Source organism: Sorex araneus, chromosome 1, assembly GCF_027595985.1.
Source record: "Sorex araneus isolate mSorAra2 chromosome 1, mSorAra2.pri, whole genome shotgun sequence".
Classification (NCBI taxonomy): domain Eukaryota; kingdom Metazoa; phylum Chordata; class Mammalia; order Eulipotyphla; family Soricidae; genus Sorex; species Sorex araneus.
In genome coordinates, this window is record NC_073302.1 from 198,141,487 (window position 1) to 198,165,708 (window position 24,222).

Here is a 24,222-nt window from a genome sequence, read left to right on the forward strand (position 1 = left end):
TCCACCTGGACCTTTGGGCACTTCCTGCTAGGACCCACACGTCCGCCACATGACTGGTCCTTCCACGCCTCCCGTTCAGGTGCCCGGGCTATACGCAGGATGAAGAAACACTTAAGTGCTCCGTTTCCAAAATCGATTTTTAAGGGGTCGCAGATAAACAGTTTTTCTTCCTTCCCAGAAATCTTGCGTGGTGGGGAGACAGGCAGAGAGAGGGCACCTGTGGGCAGTGAACAAGCCCCTCACACCCAGGCCACCCCCCGTGTGGGGAGTCCTATGTGGCTGGGAGGGTCTGTGCCCCTTGTGCAGAGACAGAACATGAACACACAGGCTGACCCGTGTGCCCTGCAGAGCCCACCCTGATTGTCCAAGGCTCCTCGTCCCGTTTCGGGAGGAACATTATCACAGGGTCTTGTTCTAGTACCCTGCTTCCACGAGTCTTTCTGAGAGAACAGGAATTTAATCTGACATCCCTTTAATCACTTAAGCATCGGGGCGAAAGGTTGATGTGACTATCTAATTAAGTCACTGAACGGCGACCCTCCTACTTGCCAAATGAGAAGTGGTGTGCAGAGAGTTGCATGAGCAGAATAACGGCAGTCCCGGAACCCGGGGCCTGTGGCTTCCCAGGACAAGGTGCTGGGCAGCAGCGGAGAGCAGCCCAGCATAGAGGGGCTTCTCCTGCAAGTCTTTCACACCCCAGATTGCCTCCTGGTCTACTCTGCCTTCCTGCAGGTCGATGGGAGAGAGGCAGAGGAGGGGAGCGGAGAGCAGAGTCAAAGTGGGTTCAGCAAGCGTTTGCCAAATCTGAACGTGGACTGATCCTCATCCACAAAGGTCCGCGCGTCCTTCGGGAAACTGCTCTAGATGGACTGAGGGTGAAACGGGAAGAAACGGCTCCTGGGCTGAATGAACCGTTTGCAATTGTTTGGATGAACCATGGGCAAGTTCAGCATGTCTGAGCTAGAAATCATTGCTGATATGGACACAGTTTTCACAATTTAAGATCATTTAGTATTTTAAGTTGACAACGATGATGTTTTTATATGTGGTTCTTTGTTTTCATTGGCAACTGGGAGTAGTTTATCCTCAACTGTATTTTCTTGGTGGTATTGTTTACATTAATAAAATCCCAATTTTTCTGAGGACAGAGAAGTAGACAGCGGAGAGGTTTTTGCAACTCTTGGCTGTGAGCCAGATTCTGTCCTCAGCTCCATTGGGCCCCAGAGACCGCCAGGAGTGATCTCTGAGCACCGCTGAATGTGTCCACCCTGCCCTCAAATTACCATTTTTCTCAAGTAAAATTGATTGATGCCAAACACCCTTATTTCTATATCATAAATGAGCATTTTTCAGTCGTACCCAAAGCTCTGAACTATGAACCAGTGGTTTTATCACTTGTCCTCTCTTACTCTACCATTTTTCATTGAAGTGTCTAAAATTCATTTTAAGCCTCTGAGACATGTTTACAACTTTATCCAAACATGGGGGAAGGTAACTTAATAGTCTTATTTGTCATTGATTCAGTCTTTCCAAAGTGTCCTTTTGCCCCAGTGGATTTTAGAATTTCCCACATATCCTCCCCCACCACCCCCCACCCCCGGCCAGGAGCCCTGAGGACTGTAGTAATTGAATGTGTCCACAACCTAGAATGAGGCGGGACATGTTTGTGTGACTATTCATGGGCTCACTTCAATAAGCAAATATGCACCTGCAGTTTCGCTCCAGGGCTGGATGTGGCTCTGGCCTCTGCGGACAGAAGTGGGATAGGGGCTCTGGGCAGGGATACCACAAAGCCCAAGCCAGCATCTCATGGCCAGCAGCGTTCAGCTTGTCACCTGCAGACCCCACACCGTCACCACCAGCAGGTGACCTGCCCTGGAGGCAGACGGGGAGGGTCTATCGGGGGTCCTGCTGCTGTCCCCGGGTGTTTGTGCTCGCAGCCTGGCCTGCTTTGTTGTGGGGCTGACAGTGACCCGGGGGGGCTTGGTTCTGTCCCCAAGCCTGGGGAGGTGCTGGAGGAGTGGGGGCTGAGGTGCTCTAGCAACAGTGCTCCTCCCACAGGGCTCTGTGTGGTTGGTCAGTGCCAGACTCCAGCCCTGCAGCTGAGCGTGACACTAGCTGTGGCCCCAGTGGCCCTGCCAGATGCCACCTTCCGGAGCAGCCCATGTCTTTCTCTGGGCCTGCTGGAACTCCACAGGATGACCATCTGGTCCTGTTCTTTCTGGGTCCGGGTCCACGGGGCCAGGTGTGGCCTTCCGCTCCGTTCAGAGCTCCCCGAGGGGCCAACCATCGTTTCTCCCTCCCAAAGTTTGAAGTCTGCGTTCGTCACCTTCCAGCCCAGCATTGCGCAGTGAGCTGTGCTGGACAGAAAGGGCTCTGGGGGTCGAGCATGGGGGGTGGCTCTCAGGAAGGCGAGTCTAGACGGACGGAGCAGGTGTTGGGGCCTTGAGACGGGCAGCCCGCTGCAGGCTGGACAGAGGGGCAGAGGGGTTGGGGCTGCAGAGTGGACGGGTGCAGAGGGGACAGGGAGCAGATGGAGGGGAGTATGGAGTGGACAGAGGTGTGGGGTGGACATGGAGTATGAAGTGGACATGCATGTAGAGTGGATGTGGGTACCGAGTGGGTTGGGGTGTGAAGTGGATGGTGGTGCAAAGCAGACATGGCATGGAGGGGACGGGTGTAGCGAGTGCATGGGGTTGGAGAGTGGACAGGGTGTGGAGCTGATGGGACGCAGAGTGGATAGGATGTGGAGTCGAGGGGTGTGGAGAGGGCGGGGTGTGGAGTGGGCAGGGTGTGGAGTGGACAGGGGTGTAGAGTGGACGGGATGGGGAGTGGAGTGGACAAGGGTGTGGAGTGGACAGGGCTGTAGAGAGTGGACGGGGTGTGGCATGGACAGAGGTGTGGTGTGGATGGGGTGTGGCGTGGAGGGTGTGGCGTGGACGGGGCTGCAGGCCCCTCTCCCTTCATCGGGAAGTAGTGGTGGCGTGGACTGGGTGAGAGCGGGAAGAGCGTGTCTTGCTGGAGCTCAGCCCGAGGCCTTTGCCCTCCTCTGAAGTGTCCTGTGGCCCTTAGCGTGTCTGTGGGCCGGCACAGGCCTCACTGGACATGTGGGTTCCTGAGGCTGTGGGTGAGGCCTCAGTGGATGCTTAGTGGCCGCGAGTCAGTTCTCCTGGGGGCGGGCGAGATGGGCAGGGTCAGCGCTGCCGTGGGCTGTGTGTGTGTTGGGGGGGGGGGGTGGGGGTCTCTGTTTTCATTGTCACACCGGAAGTCCTTGGTTGCGGTGGTCCTGGCAGCGCATCTGCGCCTTGCTTCAGCTGACTGTGGCTTTGGGGGTCATCTTCCTGGCCCAAGTCTGTTTGAACATGGCATGTCGCCGCTCAGTAGCAGACGGGGTCCAGCCCCATTCCCCAGGAGAGTTTCTCTCTGCAGGGAGGCGAGGTTCTCCCTGCAGGTCTTGGCATGTGGGCAGTGTACGTCCCAATTCTCGTCTTTGGGGAGACTCCCGGAAGGATCCAGGCAAAGGCCTGAGAAAGGCCCAAGATGGAGAAGGGCCCCTCAGACCAGGAAGGCAGATGCCCAGATCCTCAGCCCCACGGAAGGACGAAGGTTCCCTGACCACGGACAGTTCTCCCTGGGGTTCGTCTGAACCCCGGTCCCCCGCAGGAGCCATGGCCTGTGGCCAGATGGGACGGGGGATCTTTCGCCTCTAGAGGCAGCTCCAGGAGCCGAGCTGTCCCCGTGGTTTATAAGCATTATTGAGAGAAGGCCAATGGTCCTCGGAATAAAGAAGGCCAAATTAAGTACAAAATCATGTATTTATAAAGGAGAAAGGCGATTGGTCAAATAGGGTATTCAGAGATCTCAGCAGTTTTTATAAAAATCTAGAAATGAGCACACTTTGACGTGTAAATGGTGATTTTGCAACCTGTCAGTAATATCAACCATCTTAATGGTTCTATTCCCTGCCATGTTTCTACATAGTTTGGTTAGTATATAACCAAATCACCCCTAATTAGGAAGCTTGCTCTTGGAAATCACTGAGATTACCCATCACTCTGTTTACAAAGAAACACTACACTTGGAGCATGCATGTTGCCTGGATAGGTAAGCATGTGTGTATATAATATAAAAAATGTATGCACATTCATTATTCACATAGCTATATATTATATGTCTCTGCCTGTGCATATGCATATCTGTGCAAATCTCTGGACACAGACATAAAATAATTTGTTCATGTAGAAATACTCTTTATTTGAAAAGTACTATATTTATTTTTTGAATATTACATAATAGCTTCTAATTTACAGATTTCATGCTAAATTTGGGCTGGAGCGATAGCGCAGCGGGTAGGGCATTTGCCCTGCACGCGGCCAACCTGAGTTTGATTCCTCCACCTCTCTCAGAGAGCCCGGCAAGCTACCGAGAGTATCCCGCCCGCACGGCAGAGCCTGGCAAGCTACCCGTGGCATATTCGATATGCCAAAAACAGTAACAACAAGTTTCACAATGGAGACGTTACTGGTGCCCGCTCGAGCAAATCGATGAGCAACGGGATGACAGTGACAGTGACATGCTAAATTTAAGTCATCAAAGGGGAGAGAAAAGTCAATATTCTCTGGCTTCATCCATCTAAGTAAATGTGTATCGGTGTAGTTCCAAACCCTCTTCTAGGGCCCAAGGCGCGTCTCTGTCAGACCTCAGAGGGGTTGAGTTTGTGGAGAGAAACTTAGGGACAGGGAGGCTGGGAGGGAGGGACGGGGCTGGCTTAGAGCTGGTGGAGGTTGTTTGGTGGAGGACCAGCTGGGACTCGGGTGATGCCCAGTCCCTGGGAGGGGCTGGAGGACAGCGATGTGTTAAGGCTGACAGCTGGTGACAGAGCTTCAGCGCTTCCTTTAACCACAGACTGAAGGGTGAGCTTTCGAGCTCCCCCCGGGAGGAGTGAGGACCCTTCCTGCAGGCTGGCTCGTTTACTGTGCATTTATTTCTCGGAGGCACCCTGGTTTGAAAGAGTGTTAATATTTAGGCTGTAAGCAGACAATGTTCTGCACCGCCCCTGCCACAGAAATGGCAATTTCAGATCTCACTTTTCAGAGATCTGTATCGTGTTTTATTACCTGGTGCTCGCTCTGTGGGGGCATGAGTCTCTTCATTATAGAAATAATCTGCATGTCATTCCCAGGCCTGAGCAGGGAAGCTTCTCGAACCTCTCAAGTGCAGATATCCTTACTTTGAAAGGGCCTCCATGGGGATAAAACGGAATCTCATGAAAGTCTGAAGTTTGGGTTCCTGCTTCATTTCTAAGCAGGGACCAAGATACGTCTGGGCTAGCTGTGCCCGTTTGACTGGTGCTACCCGGCATGATTCGGGATGTGCAGGGAACCTTTCTGCAACCCTCATATCTGCCTCTCTTTTGGCTTCTTGCAATAGTGTTACCGAGCCACACGTGCGGGAACCCCGGGGAGATCCTGAAAGGCGTTCTCCACGGCACGCGGTTCAACATCGGGGACAAGGTCCGCTACAGCTGCCTCTCGGGCTACATCCTGGAAGGTCACGCCACCCTCACCTGCATCATCAGCCCTGGCAATGGCGCGTCCTGGGACTTCCCCGCTCCCTTCTGCAGAGGTGCGTACTATCCCCTTCCCCACTCCCCCCCTGCAGAGGTGTGTATATCCCCTTCCCCACTCCCCCCTGCAGAGGTTTGTATATCCCCTTCCCCACTCCCCCCTGCAGAGGTGTGTATATCCCCTTCCCCACTTCCTCCTGCAGAGGTGTGTATATCCCCTTCCCCACTCCCCCTGCAGAGGTGTGTACTATCCCTTCTCCACTTCCCCCTGCAGAGGCATGTATATCCCCTTTCCCACTCCCCCCTGCAGAGGTGTGTACTATCCCCTCCCCTACCTCCCCTGCAGAGGTGGGGACTATCCCCCATCTCCACTCCCCCCTGCAGAATCCCCTTCCCCACTCCCCCCTGCAGAGGGGCGGGCCCCTGTTCCCAGGCTCCAATCTTGGGGTCGGCCTGGTGCGCGTGCCTCTGCACTCAGGGACTCTGGGCTGACTTGACCCCAGTCCCTACTGGACAGTCACTACTGCCCTGTTCCTATCAGGTCCCCTGAGTCCATCCCCAAGAGCAGAACCAGGTGCTGCCAACAGCCCCTGCTGGGCCCTGAAGTCCAGCCCCCACCCCCACCCCCCAACGCCCAGGCCGCCTGCCGCCTTCTCAGCTTTGGGCTGCACTCTCTGTGTCACTGGCCGCTCCTCTGGTGCAGGCAAAGATCCACAGGCACCCGCGTGGGGCCTCCCTGTGGACGTCTTGATCCGAGCATCCCTGGGCCTCAGTCCCATCCCTCAGTCCTGCTTCCCAGGCCTTGGAGACCCCATGGTGGTGCCAGTGGCCGGTGCTCCCGGACAGTCCTTACGTACCTCCTGGGGTCCACCCCTTCACTGCCCACCCCACACTGCGGTTCTGCTCTATCCTTGTCAGTAGACCCGGCACAGAGGTTTTGAACAAACTCCTCATCTGGAGCCCGGACCCCCGCCCCTTCCATTCTCCCCTCCTTGCCCCTTTCCTCGACCCCCCTTTCTCCCGTGGCTGACAGAAGCTCACTGTGCCCTGGACCCCATCTGCAATGACCTGCAGTCACTCGAGGACCCAGGCACAGAAGGGGTCTCCCAGCCCCACACAATCTTGGTGGGGGGGCCCTGCCGGGCCCCATTCTCTGGACTGTGCTGCTTGCTGCTACTCTACTGGCCACGAGGAACGTGGCCACACAGACAAGAGCCAATGCTCCCACAGGGACCCCGAGCCCTCCGGGCCTGACCCCACACTCGCTCTGTGTTGCTTCAGTGCCCACTTAACCTGCACACTCCCTCAGAGGTGCCGGCTTTACCTCCTCATGCCAGCTGAGGTCTGAATCACAGGCGCTTCTTACCTCTGCACCCCCTTTAAATGACTCAGCGAAGAAAACTAAGCCCCTTTGTCTATAGTCTTTTGTGGCTAGTTTGTATTTTAACTTCGTGACTTAATAGCGTTTCCTCAATGAGTCTGTTTACTTCCTGAGACACTCCGGATTCTCGGTCGCTCTCCCTCTACATCACGGTTGATTCAGAGCTGTCTTTCCCCATTCCTAAGTTACTGGGAGTAGGGGAGTGTGCTGAGTGTCAAATAAGGAGCTTCTGCATCTTTGAAAATGCAGAAGTCTAAGAAAGAACACAGGGCGGTTGCTGTTCTGCACACGTTATTACACCGGAGTGCTCCGTGTCTGCTCGGTACGTGAGTCAGTCCCAAAGCCTCCTCCTCATCGTCAGCCTTTCACAGGCAGAGCCGGAGCTGCTCTCTGCGCCTCGCCGCACTCTCCGCCCCCTGTTTATGAAACCCCCGCAACATCAGGATGCTGTGACTTGATAATATCTTCTCCTATAGGACAGCTGATTAAATTAGGTGTAAATTTCCCTTTTTCCAATGGACTAGGAACATCTCAGAGGATATTCAATTAGATGTAATTATTCCATGAAGGAAATTTGAAGAACGCAGAAGTTTGTCATAGATTTGGATAACTGGATTATCAAGAGAAAAATCAATGATCTAATTCTTATAAATGTGTAGCCGTGACCTGACCAGGAGAGACATAAGTGGATTTCAGTGCTCTGGGCCCCCGGGGGTTACGGCAGCGAGGCCAATCTATTCCCCGCTTCCCAAAGTTGTCGCCCCTCCTTCCAGGAACCCGGGGGCGGCTTCTCCCTACTTCCTGCGGGAGCGGTGCAGGCTCTGCCAGTGACCTTTGGCTCCAGCTCCAGAACTCGGCATCTAACTGCAGATGGCAGCACTGAACCTGACTGGCGCGTAACGCGCCTTCCGAGACCCAGGAGGCTCTTTAGAGGGAGCCAGGGGCACCTCCACGGAGCAGAGTTCAAGCCGTCGGGACCGGAGCAGCTCTCGGAGACAGGGGCTGTCCTGCTCATTTCCTGTGCGTGAGGGCGATTGCTTCTCCAGAGCCACCCAGCCTCAGGTCCTGCTCGTGAGTCCTGAGCTTTAGCCACGGACCAGCTTTTCCTAACGCCCCTCTGACCCCGAAGGTCATGGCCAGGCTCTGCGTTTGTGCAGGAGGGAAGGGTCACTGTGAAGGTTCCTGGCACAGGCTTTGGGGCCCCTTTCCTGGTGGCTTCCTGGACTTATCAATGAGCCACAGAGGTCATCCCCTAAGGACCAGGCTAGATCCTAAGTTCCCTCAAGTCCCCCCGAGTGGAGACCTCGGGGCGTACGATCCACACAGAGGATCTCTTCACAAGCAGGAAGCGCCGGGGCCACTCCCGGCTCCCGACTGCTCAGCAGGGCAGGGTCGTGCTGGGAAAACTTTCTTTCCTGAGAAAACAGTACCTGAGCCTCAGAAATCTCCAGAGAAGGGGCCCTTTCCTCATGCCCCCGCCCCAGAAGCAGACGCCACTCAATCCTCGTTCCCCTGTCAAAACTACAAGCTCGGTTGAATTCCAGCACGGTCTTCCTATTCCCCGTGTCCTAGCGTCACGGAGGACGCGAGCTCAGGCCCGGATGGTCTAGTAGATGCTCCGGACATGGTCTCATCAGGTTCCTGCCACAGGAAACCAGCCCTGCCCAGCTCTTCCGTGCACACCCCTCCCAGCACCAGCTGCAGTCGACTTCGTGTTCTTCCTTCCACCTTTTCTCCCATCGTGGAGCACTTCGTTCTGGCTCACTACATCCCATGGTCTGAGCACTGCAGTGCTCAGATTCCTAAAGTTGTGAGTGGGATGCAGCCCAGCCACGGCCATTGGCCTGCAGTCCTCGCTCGCCCGTCATCAGCCACCGCGGCCGTCATCATCCCCTCTCCGTGACGGTCAGCCAAGCTCCCAATACTTGGAGCAGCATCTCGGCACACAGAGTCCAGCCTGGCCTCGTGGGAGATGGCAGACCGGCTCCTTCTAGACCTACTGGCTGGGACCCGAGCTGAGTCTCACCTGCAGACCACAGAGGCCCGGGGTCACTCGGAGTCGGTGTCCCCATGGCCTCCGGGGACACCACACCTGCCGTGTCGGTGTCCCCGCACCTGACCTTGCCCACCGTTTTGGAGCCGTCCCCGTCTGGGGCATGCTGGTGGGGGACCTGGAGGGGAACCGATTCTGGAGAAGGCGCTGGTGGCCTGTGTCACCCTGTCCCCTCCGTGCAACCAACAGGGGGTTTTAAAGAGGAAATACAGATACCTTTAAATGTATGCAGGGCAGGCAGAGACTAAAACAGTGTTTGAGTGTAAAACCGGCTGCAGGAGAAGCAGGGGTAGGAGGATGAACTTGGGAAACACACACTGGACCTTGGTGGAAAGGGTCACTCCTTCCCCACAGGCGAGAGGCCAGCAGCAGCCTCCGAGGGATAGACAGGCTCGTGTCCAGCATCCAGCTTTGGGTGAAGCCTGCAGGGGCCAGAGCTGGTGAGCACCAAGGTCACTCTCCTGTGCAGACCTGAAGCCATGAAGCAGTGGGAAGGAGGCGTTTTCCCCACGTGGTGCCAGACCAGGGCCTGGAAAATACGAAAGAATCACAGACAGTGGGCCGGGGAGACGGTACACTGGGGCGGCCCTTTGTCTCTCATGGACCAGTCAGGGAGCCCGGTATTCCACCCCCCAGCCTCACCTGGAGCGATCCCTGAGTGCAGAGGCGGGCGTCAGCCCTGGGTGTGGCTGGGTGGGATCCCCACGGAGCAAGAGCCTGCACCAAGGCGTCATTCATTCCTGGGGACTCAGGCGGCTGCTGCTTCCAGCCCTACCCTCAGGTACGTCTGCTGGGACAGACACACTGCAGATGAATATTCACCTGCGCGTGTCAAAACACTGTCACATCATGTGAGGGCCTTGGAGATATGGGATGTGGCAGCTACTTTGCTTGTTTTTAAGCAGTGATTGATTTTCTCCGTTCGGGGACGGTGGCATTTCTCTGAGAGCAGGCGCGGCCGTTAGTCAAGCCAGGACGCCGTGAAGTCAGGCAGCCTTGTCTTGAAGGAGACACAGAGGATCATGGGCCCCAGCCCCTCCAGCGCCGGGGAGAGCTGCAAATCCCCCTCATTGATAAGTCTTCCATCATGTGACGGCGAGTGACAATATGCTGCTGCCAGCGTTATAGGAAATGTCACTCAGAGTTGTTTAATTGCAGGCGTTCTGCTGGTAATGAAGAGGAGAGAGGCAGAGGGAGGGCGGGCGGGGGTGAATCATGTTTTTGATTGGAGCCTATAAATTCCTGATATTTACAGCGCAGCTGTGTTTTCACCCAAGTAGCACGGTAAAACGGATCTTAAATGATCTCCGTGTCTGAGGAAGCATCTCGAGCCTGGACAGGATGGCCGTCGGGAGACACCAGCTCTCCACAAAGCCAGATGGCGCCTTTAAGGTGCCCTTTAATCCCCCTTTAAGGTGCAAGCCCAACCCTATGCCAGCCTTGGGGGAAATAGCACCAGTCAGCCTCGTCACCGCCCTGCCCGCTCCCATGCTGTCAGCTTTCCGGAAGCATCTGACTACGTGATCTCATTCAAGGCGATCTTGACACGCGTGTAAGTCCCGGTCAGAGGCTCCCTGAGTAGGAGACAGTCTCCCAGGGTCAGCCTTGGAGCACCAGAGCAGAGCACACACCCAGGGCCTGAGCCTTCCCCATCAACCACAGAGACAGGATGCTTTAGTGGGGGAGTTTGTTCTGCCAATAACAAACATCCTTGGAGCCCACTCAAGCACCCGAGTCATGATCTCGGGAGCCTTCTTGGGGGCGATGCCTGGCCCAGCTGCAGACCCACAACCTGACAGTTAGACCCTACCCGCCGGGACGCCCCAGGGCAGCATGGCCAGCTGTCCATCGGGTGTCTGTGCACTGCACCCTGTGTGGTGGGGCGAGGTTCCTGCAAAGCCGGATCTGCCCAGTTAAATCAGCACGACTTCAAACGACGTCCCAGGATGGTCAGAAGCGAACGAACGAGAGATTCGGCTCCCCAAAGGCAGAGGCAGAGAGAACCCGGCCAGCCCACAGGCCGAGGCCCGAGGGTCCCTGGCACTGGCCACTCCTTCCTGAGATCAGACTTCTGCCAGAAACCCTCAGCGTTCACGGACAGCATGCCCGTCTCATGCCCTCAATAGGATACAAATTAATAGTGCTCTGTCTCCATAATTGGGCATAATGAGTGTTTGCAGTGTTTCCTTCCCCGCATAATGCTGTAATTAGTGGCTCTACGTATAGTGGCGCTTTTGTTCCTTCCGCCGCAGTTTCCCCTAAGGCTAGAATCCCCGCACTGTGTTCACAGCTCTGCACATCGTCCTCCTGTGCCAGCACTGCCGTTGCCTCGGGCGTCGTGACGTCGGAGTCTCCCGCACTTTGCTGAGAATGTACTGGCACAGACGATGCCCTCAGTCGCTTTCCTCATCTCCTGGTTCCTAGATGTCTTCCCGGCCGCTTGCTCCTCTCTCCACGATGGCAGCTCTCGAAGGGGCCGCCAACAGTGTTGAGGGTAGGGAGGGAATGTCCGGGTTTGTGCACAGACATCCAATGGAGAGCTGGCCACCTACCCCGGGGCGTCCCCGGCAGGTGGGGTCCAACTGTCAGGGCTATGAGTTCACGGCAGGTTGTGGGTCGGCACCTGGGCCAGGCATCGCCCCCGAGATCATGACTTGCGTGCTCGGGTGGGCTCAAAGGATGTTTATTAAAAGCAGGGCTGGGGAAGCAGAGAGTTGGTGCAATGGGGTGGGCACGTGCCGGGCACAGACTGACAGGGTCCCCTGCACCCCAGCAGGCGAGAGCCCCGAGCTCAGAGTCAGGAGTCAGCCCAGGGTTGCTCCAGAACCCCCAAATCTGTCGAGTTTCTCTAGGCAGACAGTGAATGGGAAGAGAAATGGAAAGAGGTTTAAGACCGTTCCCCAAACCACGGGGACCAAGGGGCAACTGAGTGGAAGGTCCGTGTCCCGGGTGGGGGAGGGGGTACCCAGGCTGTCACCTCGTCCCTTGTCACTGTGGGTGCTGTGGAGAGTGGCCACAGGGCTGGCACCGGCCTTGGGCAGTACTGGGAGGAGAGTCCAATGGCCAGGAGGGGTGCGGGTCACAGGCAGGTGGCTCTCAGTCCCCCAGGACGGAAGCACAGTGGGACATCAGGAGGACTGTGCACCATGACTGCGAGACACCCGCCTCTTGGCCAAGGTGGGACAGGAAGCTAGACTTCTTACCCATATGGGACCATCGGAGCCGGGTTGGCAGCCGGGCTGGACCATCAGGGTCCAGCGGAAGGGATTCGGGAAGGGTGGGCGGGAACTGGCCCCAGGGCTCCTGCAGTGACAGAGCTGAGTCCACAGGGTGGGGGGTGAGCGCCCCTCCCCGGTCTCCCGGGAAACAGCACAGGAGGGGAGAAGCACTACCCCAAAGCAGAAGACAGTACGCACCCCACCCCTCCCATGATCTAAGGAACAGGACGCTCCATCTCTGACCCCCAGAGGTGCGCCTTAGAGAAGACACCCCCAGCTCCCTTCCTGGAAGGGCGGGCGCTCAGGGCACGCAGGAGTCTTGGCTGCCTCAGGGCACTGACCAAGTGCACTGGGCACCCGAGGGAGGTGGGGTGGCCTCGGGGGGAGCCAAGGGCTCGTCTGCAGTGACTTTGGGAGTTTCTGCTGCTCGCCATGGCAAGCCCACACCGGTGTCTGTGTTTGTGTCCGTGTGTGTGGACGTGTGTGCAGGAATGTTTGTGCTTCAGAGCGTCCATGTGTGCGCGAGTGAATGTGAGTCTCTCCTTGCTGGGGATCCATGTCCTTGCCATTATTTTAAAGGCACTTTGGGAAGCTGACACGAGCCTGTGTATCCAGACTCGAGCCCCGAGTGCTAAACACGTGGCTCTAACCTAGAGCTCTACTGAGCCTCTCTCCCGAGTGTCCCGCAAGCGGGTGGGCTGGTCCCGTGACGCAGCCACCTCCGGCGTTATTGAATGATTTATCTGTAGTTAGGTGCTGAGGCAGCCCCCACTTTTCCTTATGATAACGATGGCACAGCGTGTCTCTAAATAGTGTTTTATTCTGTATTTTGAATTATGCCCTCAAGATACATTCCTAGCAACATTACGTCCTAGGCAAAGCAGAGTGTAATTTTAGAGTTGAGACCAAACTTTTAGAAAAGTTGTTGCATTCCTCCGGGGAGGGAACCCTCCCGTTTCTGCTTACACAGAGCTTTTCCCACATGCCCGATCCGTGGTGCCCATCGCATCTTTTATTAAAACCCTTATCTTCCTTTCAGACTCACTCGATGGTCTGCAATCTCCTCTTAGCTGCACGACCTTTTCTTCAAGTGAAGGTCTGGTGAAAATCCCAGAAAGGACTCAGATTTGAAGAGAGAATTTCCTGGGTGGGGCGAGGGGACCCCTCTCCATGGGGACCCTCCTTCTGCTTCACCCCCCGGGAGCCGGGGGTGCATGTTCTTCAGAACACGGGAGATGCCCCGTCCCCTTCAGTGTGGACAGAGAAGAGGAGGGAGGCTGGAATTCCAAATGCAGCATTTAGTCTATTGGACTGTCCAATTTTATTCAATTCACAAATAAAAAGTTCCCTCTGGATATAGTAAAATAAAAGCTACAAACAGCTTTCTACATGTTAATTGTTTTTAACATCAGTTGAAAACAATTTGTGGCTTACATGAAAGTTACATTATATTAACATAACCATTTAAATATGCATAAATAGCTTCATTAATGCATGATACGTTTCATGGGTCATTTTTAGATATTATAAGACATAAGGTAAATATGCTCTGTTTACCTCGGGCCCTGGGACCAGGCTTCTGGCGCTGCCAGGCTTACTTCTGCAGGCATTTGCTTTCCACGAGTGCGCCTGCCCTGACCTGCTGGTGTGCGGACCCCCCCGCCCCCCCGCCCACCAGCTTCTGCCCACTGCCCGTCTGCCTCTTGCTGCCGGCCCCGAGACACTGCCCAGCCCTGTCTGAGCAGAAATTCCATCTCGGGGCTCAGCCCCTTGCCGAGAGGAAAGACTGGATAAACCCTGGCGGATCTGCGTGGTTGTAAATCTTACTTCTTGGCAATTAATTTGTGTCTGAGATACCACTCTAAGGATCCTGCTGGAGTTTTACAGTGTTGTTAAACCTCCTCCTTGTAAAAGCCGAATGTAGCTGTCACTGAATGAGCTCCTTCCTCCCCTGCCAGAGGGAGAGAGGCCACACAGTCAGGGGTCTGGGGCCCCTCCCTGGGGTGTAATAGCTGCATGGGCCCCGGGTGATGGAGAATCTGGGTAGAGAGTGGGTATCCCTCACAGAGGGGACTGTTCCCGGAGGACCCCCCTGAGCCCAGCAGAGGTGGCTCTGTGGGGAGCCTGGCTCCATAGGAAAATAAGATCAGGAACTGAGCCTGCAGTTGGGGCCTCTCTGGTCCTGGTGTGTGTGTGGGGGGGGAGGTGTTACCCAGCCATGGGCTGCAGTGTGGACCAGTGTGTGTAGATGGTGGGCCTGTCTAGACCCCTGACACAGCTGGGCTTCCTTCATCCGGAGCGAAGGCCTGGGAAGATGAGCAGCTTGCAGCCAAGATGTCAGAGTGAGAACACCAAGGTCAAAGTGCAAACTGAGTGACTCAGGATGACCTGACAGGACCCACTGATGAGAAGGGACGAGAAGAGAGAGAGTAAGAGTTAAGTCCTGGGGCTCGGACCTCCCCATGTATGTGTGTTGCACTTGTGTCCTGTGCATATATGTGCATATGTGTGCCTGCACATAAACATGCTGTGGGCACATGCAAGCCATGCCAGGCACCGTTTAGGAAAGGCCCACGCCTGTTTCCAACAGAGAACTTCTCTAGAGCAGTTGCTTTATCTGCATGTTAGTGTGTGAGTGTCATGGTGTGTCTGCCACTGGTTGCTCTTAGATGCTTTTCTCATTGATTTGGGGACCACAGCTGGCAGTGCTCTGCGATTCTTCCTGGTTCTGTGCTCAGGAATTACTCCTGGTGGGCTCAGGGGTGCCGTATATGGCAACAGGGATTGAACCCAGGTCAGCCACGTTCAAGGCAAGTGCCCTCCCTGCTGTCCTAGGGCTCAGTCCCCCATGGTTGTTTTTCTTTCATTTTTTTTTAATTTTTATTTTTTAATTAGTCACCGTGAGGGTACAATTACAGATTTACACATTTTAGTGCTTGTGTTTCCGTGTTTCCCTCATACAGTGTTTGTGAGCCCATCCCTCCACCAGTGTCCATTCTCCACCACCAATGAACCCAGTATCCCTCCCACCCCCCAATCCTATCCCCATCTCCCCCCACCCCACCCTGCCTCTGTGGCAGGGCATTCCCTTTTGTTCTCTCCTTTTGGGTGTTGTGGTTTGCAATAGGGCTTTTTCGTGGCCATCGTGTTCAGTCTCTAGTCTACTTTCAGCATGCATCTCCCTTCCCGTCCGGGCTCTCCAATCACATTTTACTTTACCCTTCTCTATCTGGGTTGGGCTGCCTTTCCCACAGCATATGAGGCCAGCTTCCAAGCCATGGAGCCACATGGTTGTTTTTCTTAAGGTCAGATTGGCCCCAGAGACCCAGGTACTGTGCCCGAGACATTTGACGGCCACGTACATGGCACTGCCATCACCACCGATAATGACGCCTGCTTCATGGGATGCAGCTCGTGATTCTATATTGTCACACGTATAATGGGCTTTATAAGCATTTAGACTCCATCCAGCACCCTATTTTCTTTTAATTTTTTCTAATGTAGGAGTACTGCTATTTATTCAGCCATTGATTAAGCTGATTGAATTGGACATGAACTCCGCATTACTTTTTTTTTTTTATTATTGAATCACTGTGAGATACAGTTACAAAGCTTTCATGTTTGAGATTCATCCATACAGTGATTGAATACCCATCCCTTCATGAGTGCATACTTTTCACCACCAGTATCCCCAGGATGCCCCCTGCCCCCATTCCAGTCCTCACCCTGCTTCATGGCAGAAAGGTAATTTCCCCAATACTCTCTCTCTACTTTGAGGCATTATGTTTTGCTCGAATTTTCCCACCACCATTCAAGCCTGCCTGCCTGCCAGGGGCAGATGCTAGATCATTTATTGTCCACTGCTCATTTTGAATATCCTGGGTGCGTGGCCATGCGCTTCTGGAATCCTGGATGTAGATGGATGGGTTCCAGAGACATCTCTGTAGGGCACTCATCTATATGGGGATTCAGCTGGGCATCTCTGGACCAGGGCTGTTGGTGCACTAAGATGGCGCCCGGAGGCACATTGTGGGGGCAGGACCCTATTTCCTACCATAACTCATGGGGCCATGTCCCATGGGTGCACTGGATGTTGGGTGTCACCATCTTCAAGTTCCACCATTAGCAGCACGATGTTGGGGCATTTACTCGCCCCCCACCCCTCACCCCTCACCCCCGTCATTGCTTAGGGCAAAGGTTCTTTAACTCGGTGGAACCAACATCCCCTTCTCAAAGACATGGAACCATCGGTGTCCCCTGGACATCCACCTCCTTCCGTGAAGGGCATGAAGCAACCCCCGCCCCATCACTGCTGCCCCTGCATCCTGCCAGGGTCCGTATCACCCAGTTTGGGTCGCTCTGAGCTGTCCAGTTCCTGAACTTTTCATCATGTCTCACAGTTGCTGACATATACTCTGGGCTCAGAGCTGGGCCCACGAGAAGTTGATACCAATTTAAATGTAACAGGAGGCAAGTGACCCTCTGTACCAACACCCAGGTGCTGATGGCAAAGCTGATCGACTGCTTCTTATGAGAGTAGTCCCCATCTCAATGACGGCACTATTCCCCGTGAAGCAAGTATCATGACTTCACTGAGCACGCACATAATGACGCACGTGGCCTCTTGGGGCGATTAATTTAAATACGATATAGCCGTGATCTAAGGCACAAGCTACGAATACCTTAATCTTCATATTCTACCGCTGTGTAGATTTGGGAGGAAAAGGACACCAGCTATTAACTTAGTTCCTCTGCCTACTCAGGGACCTTAGACCAATAGGGCATCATTCCTAAATAAGGTTCAAACCTGACAGCAGTGCCTTTCCTTTGGACATTATGGGCCAACTCTATGGGAAAATTCCCTTTGCTATGTGAGATTTGCCCACTTAGGTAAACGAAGTACAGTTCTTTCCTTGAATGTTCACTAGCAATATAAGAAAACACGACCATGAGAAAGCATGTAATAGAAGAAAGCACATAACAGGAGAAAGCATGTAACAGGAGAAAGCACATAACATGAAGTGTAGGTAGGTTGTAGCACTTGCGTGTCGGGGTTTAGACATCTGAATACATTGCCACTTTGTCTGCTGAACCCAGGTCACTCTTCACTCCTCCTCTTCAAGTCTTAATATGCTTAATTTTCCAAGGGTCCTTCCATGCTCAGCTTGTAAAGAGGACTCAGTAGAGAAGAGTGTCTAGAATTTAAGGATGAATGCATAGACATGGACACAGTCTTCAACACGGCATGTCCATCACTGTCCATTTATGATGTGGATTATGTACTTGATGACACTCTATATATTTCTCATGAGACAGGTGTTTGCTTCGACACAATAACCCACTTTCAACTGTTTAGTTGAAATAAATCAAAGAAGAGAATGTTGGCAGTTTTGCTGTTGTTTAATGCAGGAATAATGCATTGTCTAAATTATCACTAAATTATCACTGCCTAAGTAATGCAGTCTCTAAATTATACATGAATCTGTGACTTTGAAACCTTGTTAATTCCCTTTGTGATGTTCTCATATATTTCTTTAAGCTGCATCCAAATGAATGGTGAGTCTACACAATGTGAGACCAAGCATCAGGAGATGATTTAGTATAAAAGTTCTTGTGGCCACTGGCCATTCACACAGCATGGGTGTTGTGAGATTTTATTGGAAGTGACCTTGCAAAGTGGGCTGTGTATTTGTAATGGGCAGAGTAGATAAACACTTGGGGACTCTCATTGCCTCTGCATTGTGTGTCCTACAATGACAAAAACAGTTGTGGTTTTGAAAGTCCAAAAACTAATCAACTTGATACTGTAGACAAGTCAAATTAGACAAGTTAATTACATAACATATATCAGAATGTAAATATATATGTGTATATATAAGTTGCAAAGCAGTATATTGTAGGAAGAATGGAAATCCAGTCCCAAACAAATGTGTTGTAGAAGTAGTTATAGCTTGACTTGCTATTAAAAATATAACTACTTAATTTTTCTCTTGTTACTTTGTTTTTCTTTTTAACTGCTGGGATCAGCATTAAGTCCCCAAATATTTGAAATTGTTAGCACACCTGGAAGTCTTAATGTTTAAATATTGCATGTATATCTTAAGATAGTACAATTTATTCAGGTTTTTATGAAGAAAATTATGTTTGATGTTTGGCGTTAGTGTTTATGCTGATTATTTTCATGCTGCCTACTTGAATGTGTTAGTAAGATGTTCACATTTTTATGCCTCTTTCCTACACAATCATGACCTCGTTTTGAAAACTGAAATAGGGCCATGGAATAATTTCTTACGTGAAAAGGTGAAATGCGATAGTCTCTATGGAGGACTTGCTTGGACGCTCAGACTCCCAGCGTCCTTGGCCAGTGAGACTCCAGGCGGAGAGACTGGCAGGGGCGGGGGCACATGTACCCCCTCAGTCTGCTGGAAGTCTCCCCGCATTAGTGTCCGCAATGGGGAATCGTGTCCGTTTTAACCTGGATTAATTTTCATGTTTGGAAAACATTTTTTCAAACTTCAGGTAACTCGCTATTGTTTTAATTTCCTTATCTGTGGATAATAAGAGGATGAGAGGTGTTATATTTTTACTGGTGTTTAGCATCATTTTTAATTTAATCATTTATAGTCATTTTCCACTGTCATTTATAGTATTTTTCCAGTCCATTTTTCATGGGCTGGAGCAATAGTGCAGCAGGTAGGGTATTTGCCTTGCATGAGGCTGACCTGGTTTCGATTCCTTCGTCCATCTTGGAGAGCCTGGCAGGCTACTGAGAGTATCTTGCCTGCATGGCAAAGCCTGGCAAGCTACCCGTGGCGTATTCGATATGCCAAAATCAGTAACAACAAGTCTCACAATGGAGACGTTACTGGTGCCCACTTGAGCAAATCAATGAATAATAGGATTACAGTGCTACAGTTATTTTTCATATATCTCTAAGTAATATCAAATTATGGATAATATATCATTACTGCAATTATACATGTTTTATGTCATTTTTAATTTTAACTCCATAGATTTTAAAAATTTTTAATTGGCTTACCAGGTTTCTTTGGTTTCAATAACCTCTATCATTTCATCAAGATATCACATTCTTTAAGATGATACAATACATTTTATTCATTTGTAAGCCTATTACATTTTCAACATATTTCTATACTGTAATACTAACATTCTATTAGATTACATCTAAATTTGTTTCACATTCCCATTTATCTTCCCAGATACTTTGGCCCAGTCCCTTCTCTCCTCTTGAGTGTTCATCTTAGTGTAGCTGCCCGATGCGGCCAGTATAACTGCTAGACTCAAGGCAATGCAGTTTAGCAAGTCTGCAAGGCAGGGTCTTTGTCACTCAATGTTACTTCTTTTAAAAAAATTTATTGAATCACCATGAGATACAGTTATAAGCTTTCATGTTTGGGTTACAATCACACAATGATCAAACACCCGTCCCTCCACCAGTGCACCTTCCCCACCACCAATATCCCCGGTATACCCACCCTTTCTTTCCCACCCTCCCCCTGCCTCCATGGCAGACAGTATTCCCCATACTCTCTCTCTCCTTTTGGGCATGATGGTTTGCAGCACAGACACTAAAAGTTATGTTTGATCCATTATCTACTTCCGGCACACATCCCCCATCCCAACTGATTCCTCCAGCCATCAATGATACTTTGAGACTTGCCAGGTAAAGTATCTGACCATCACATTGGCAGATGAATTCACCACTAATATGATTCCCAAAATTATATTTATTAAAATGAAAGATAAATTATTATTCAAGGGCCAGAATTCCCTGAAAATCATCCACTCTGCTATATAGTTCATCTAGTTCATCTACTTAGAGATTTTTACAACCTAACAATTAAACAAATTCTTTAGACATATTTCTAAAGACTCTCAATTAGTCACTGTACTCAATCCTGTCATATGTACAGAAATGCAAAGTGTTATGTGTAGAAATAGGGGGAACTAAATTTTCAGCTAAAATAATTTGAGTACCGTTGACATTGCCTTCAAACACTCTCAAGACACATATCTCACTGACACAAATACACATTTCCAAATACATGACATTTTAACTTTTCCACAAAACCCTACTGCAAATCTTGCATCTGTTCCTATACCTGGATTGCTTAGGCTTGGAAGCATGGAAGGAAATGACAACTGTAGATTCTGTTATATTCGTGATGATACTTGCATCATTTATGCAAAGTTATGTTCCCCTGGAGAGTCTAAGGGTTAGGTGTGAGAGGTGTTTGCTGTCATCAGTGAGTGTTTCTGCTGGAAGAACTTTTCTAGGGCTCCAGTTTGGAAAGCATATCCTACCTGCCCCCAGGCCGTCTGGATCGGGCTGATACATATAGCAGTATCCATGGTCAGAGCTGCTCTTGTATCAATTTATTCTTTTGGCTTTCACGCCCAGCGGTGCTCAGGGCCTACTCCTGGTTCTGTGCCCAGGAAACCAATCCTGGTGAGCTGGGGGGACCACATGGGGTGTCGGGGGAGCAAACCTGGGTCAGCCACATGCAAGGCAAAGGAACTATTGCTCCGATCCCTTTTATGAAATTATGAAAGAATCTTATGGCATCATGAAAGAGGGACATGAAAGAATAATGTGATGGAATTGTGAAAGAAAGGTAGGGAAAGAGGAGGGAGAGAGATGGGGCAGAAAGGGATCGCATCAAAAGATATGTCTTAAAACATGTTATATGCTCACTACCTTTACCTTGTGTACAGCTTAGCATATGGCATTCTTTAGTGCATAATTTATATTTACATTACCACGTATAACCCATCTACTTTTATTCTGGAAAACTACCATACATATTTCTCTTCACACCAATATTTACTGAACACGATTCAAGCATAGACTTCCAGAACATATACACTTTAGCCCCAGTCAATTATTTCTTCTTTTCACACTTGCTTGCCACTTTCCCAAGATCTTTCTTTCTATGCTCACCCAGAGTGATGTTCTTTGTGGGATCCTTAGATTCCTCAGTAGGTCTGTATTGTGGTACAAGCCAAGAGCTTTTGTGGAGTTGGAAACCCCAACATCTGTTTCCGACTCTCTAAAGATCAGGGGGCCGCTGGGCTGGAGTGATAGCACAGTGGGTAGGGCATTTGCCTTGCACGGAGCCGACCTGGGTTTGAATCCCAGCATCCCATATGGTTCACTGAGCACCGCCAGTAGTGATTCCTGAGTGCATGAGCCAGGAGTGACCACTGTGTATTGCCGGGTGTGACCCAAAAAGCAAAAAAAAAAGAAAAAGATCAGGGGGCTGCTGTGTGAAGGAGGTGATGTTTCCCAGGCCCCTGGTGGACTGAGACAAGTTATCCAGTCGGAGAGTAAACCTGAGAAACTAGAGTCCAACCCTAGATGTCAAGCCAATGCATTCCCTTCTGTTGGGAAACGTCTTCGGGTGGTCCACTCTGCCTCTGAGTGGGACAGGGCAGGCGGCCAGGGCTGGGTGCAGGGAGCATGGCCCCCTGGATATGCATGTGTGAATATCCACATGCATATCCACATGCATAGCCACATGCATGTTCAGACCGTCCTGAACATGCTCTCCTGCTTTCTGCCCTTGCAGCCGAGGGCTCCTGCGGGGGGACCCTCCGGGGAACCAGCAGCGGCATCTCCAGTCCCCACTTCCCCTCGGAGTACGAGAACAATGCCGACTGCACCTGGACCATCCTGGCTGAGCCCGGGGACACCATCGCCTTGGTCTTCACCGACTTCCAGCTCGAGGAAGGCTACGACTTCCTGGAGATCAGTGGGACAGAAGCCCCGTCCATCTGGTGAGTGACTGCGCCGGCCACGCACACAGCCCGTGCGGTGTCTCAGGGATTTCTCTGGCCAGGGTGTGGGTTGCAAGGTCAACTGTGCCTTGGAGTGGCCCCAGGAAGTGACCTGAGGGGGGGCAGGTCACATGCACGGTTCCTTTGGCATTGGTGTAGGAGCTGGTCCAGGCACAGTGCTCCCCTGGGCTCTCTGAACTGTGCTCAGAGTCTGCCTGCTTTTCCTCCCTAGAGATTCTGCACCAGACCAGAGTTCAGCGAGGCTTCTGTTAGCTTTGGCCACCGCAAGGGAGGCGCCAGCAGCAAACCGGAGAGAAAGATGCAGGGGAGGCATGAAAGTTCTGACGGGTCGGTTTGGGGCATGTGGGCTGATTGGGACAGAAATCCTGCCGCTCTGCTCTGTGGTTTGTTGCGTTGGTGGTGGGACGCACCATCGGGTCTGCAGGTCCTATTGGGAAGGACAGAACCGACGGCTAAACATTCGCAGGTGTAGTCCCATCTGTCGGAGGAAGTGCTGGGCCGCCCCGTGTGGGGTGTTCTGTCTTTGCTGTGGACCTTTTCGGTTCTCCAAGTACAAGCGAGTTTTGACCTGTGTGTGCAGTGAACTAAGGCAGGGCCCAGAGACAGCGGCTGTTTCTGCAGTGAGAGGAGAGAAATGAGCCATCACAAACAGTTCTGCAGGATTAAGTTGGCATTGCAGTACAAAGGCTGAATATTTTCCTTTAGGAAAAAAAAATGATTAGATCACCTGTCTTAAACCAATTATGGTAACTGGATTTGATTTGATTTTCCAAGCCTTCAAAGCAGGGATCCATGTTAATGGATAAATTATTTCCTTGGTGCTGAAATTTGTTCCTGGGAGAGCAGTGCCGCCATGGCCTGCCGTGGTCTTTGCTGGGCGTTTGCTGCCCTCCGACCCGGCAGCGGGCTGAGCGAGTTGCCTGTTGATTCACTTCATGTAAGTCGGACTCTGGGATGCCGACACCCTCCTCCCCAACTCCTGTGCTGCACCTGGTTCCTGCAGGCCCAGGGTGCTCGAGTCCAGCACCCAGGTCCCACGACAGGGGATGCACAGGGCCCCGTGACCTGGGCCAGGCACTTGGTTCTGTCTGATGGAGCCCCGCTGAGCTATTTCTGAATCAGCCCTGCAGGAGCACCTGTTCTGCGAGTCCTGCCAGGAACTCAGCGTGTGAGCACCCCAGCCCACGTTACTCCAGGAGTGGATGGAGGAGGCCGGGACTGATGGTCCAGGGCAGGCGAGAGAGACTCTGGACACTGTCCAATGCCACTTGACCTTGGCCAGGGAGGCAGTGCGAGTGGGATGGGGAGCAGGGTGGTTTGGGCAGCGTTTTAGGGGTCGCTCCTTTGCCAGGCTGACTTGGGTTTCCTAAGGAGGTGCGTGAGGGGCAGGGGTCATAGCAAGGTCCAGAGCACAAGTGGATGCTCAGCCAGAAATGCTGGTCCAAAGGACAGGCAGGTCACACACTCGGTGATTCCTACAGGGTGATACACTCAGAACTCACAAGTGATTGATAACTGTAGAGTAAGATACACAGTGCTTCCAAGTGATGTGCACGGTCCTCCTGAGTGAGTGATGCAGTCAACACAACCACAGAAGTACAGAACCCTAAGTAGAGAGGCAGTACTCCCAAGTTATTGACAGAGTATCCCCGAGGGACAGACTCCCTTCTACCAAGTACTGTGCACAGAACTCCTGAGTGATGCATTAGCAGGACCAAGGGCTATACAGAGTACTTGTGAGTGCTACACAGAGTACTAATGAGTGCTACACAGAGTACTTGTGAGTGCCATACACAGTATTAATGAGTGCTGCACGCAGTACTAGTAAGTGCTACACAGAGTATTTATGAGTGCTACACATAGTACTATCGAGTGCTGTACACAGTACTAATGAGTGCTACGTATAATACTCTGAGTGGTCCCAGACATGGGCGGTGGAGCAAGATGTGGAAGGTGGGCCCAGATGGGGGCTTAGTACCCTTGGTCCCCAGGTTCATCTCTGAAATTCTTGGGGGCACCTGCAGAGCTGACAGGGACAGCCGGGGAAGGTGTGCTGCGGGCCTGGTAAGGGCCAGCTCTGCCTTTTGAACAGCTGGACACAGACGTCCACGCACAGACCTGGACCTGCCGTACCTGCATGTCCAACACGGGGCGTGACCGGCCGGGCCCTGGCGGTTGTGGGCTC

General features: G+C 52.1%; 1 protein-coding gene across 2 annotated transcripts in view; it reads left to right on the forward strand.

Moving 5' to 3' along the window:
• Nucleotides 1-24,222, forward strand: part of CSMD1 (CUB and Sushi multiple domains 1) — a 980,559-nt gene that overhangs the window by 578,601 nt on the left and 377,736 nt on the right. For both annotated transcript variants that reach the window (XM_055136180.1, XM_055136183.1), the window contains exons 4-5: nucleotides 5,431-5,625; nucleotides 21,809-22,016. In XM_055136180.1, coding sequence (XP_054992155.1) covers nucleotides 5,431-5,625; nucleotides 21,809-22,016 — 403 coding nt within the window. The remainder of the gene's footprint in view (nucleotides 1-5,430; nucleotides 5,626-21,808; nucleotides 22,017-24,222) is intronic.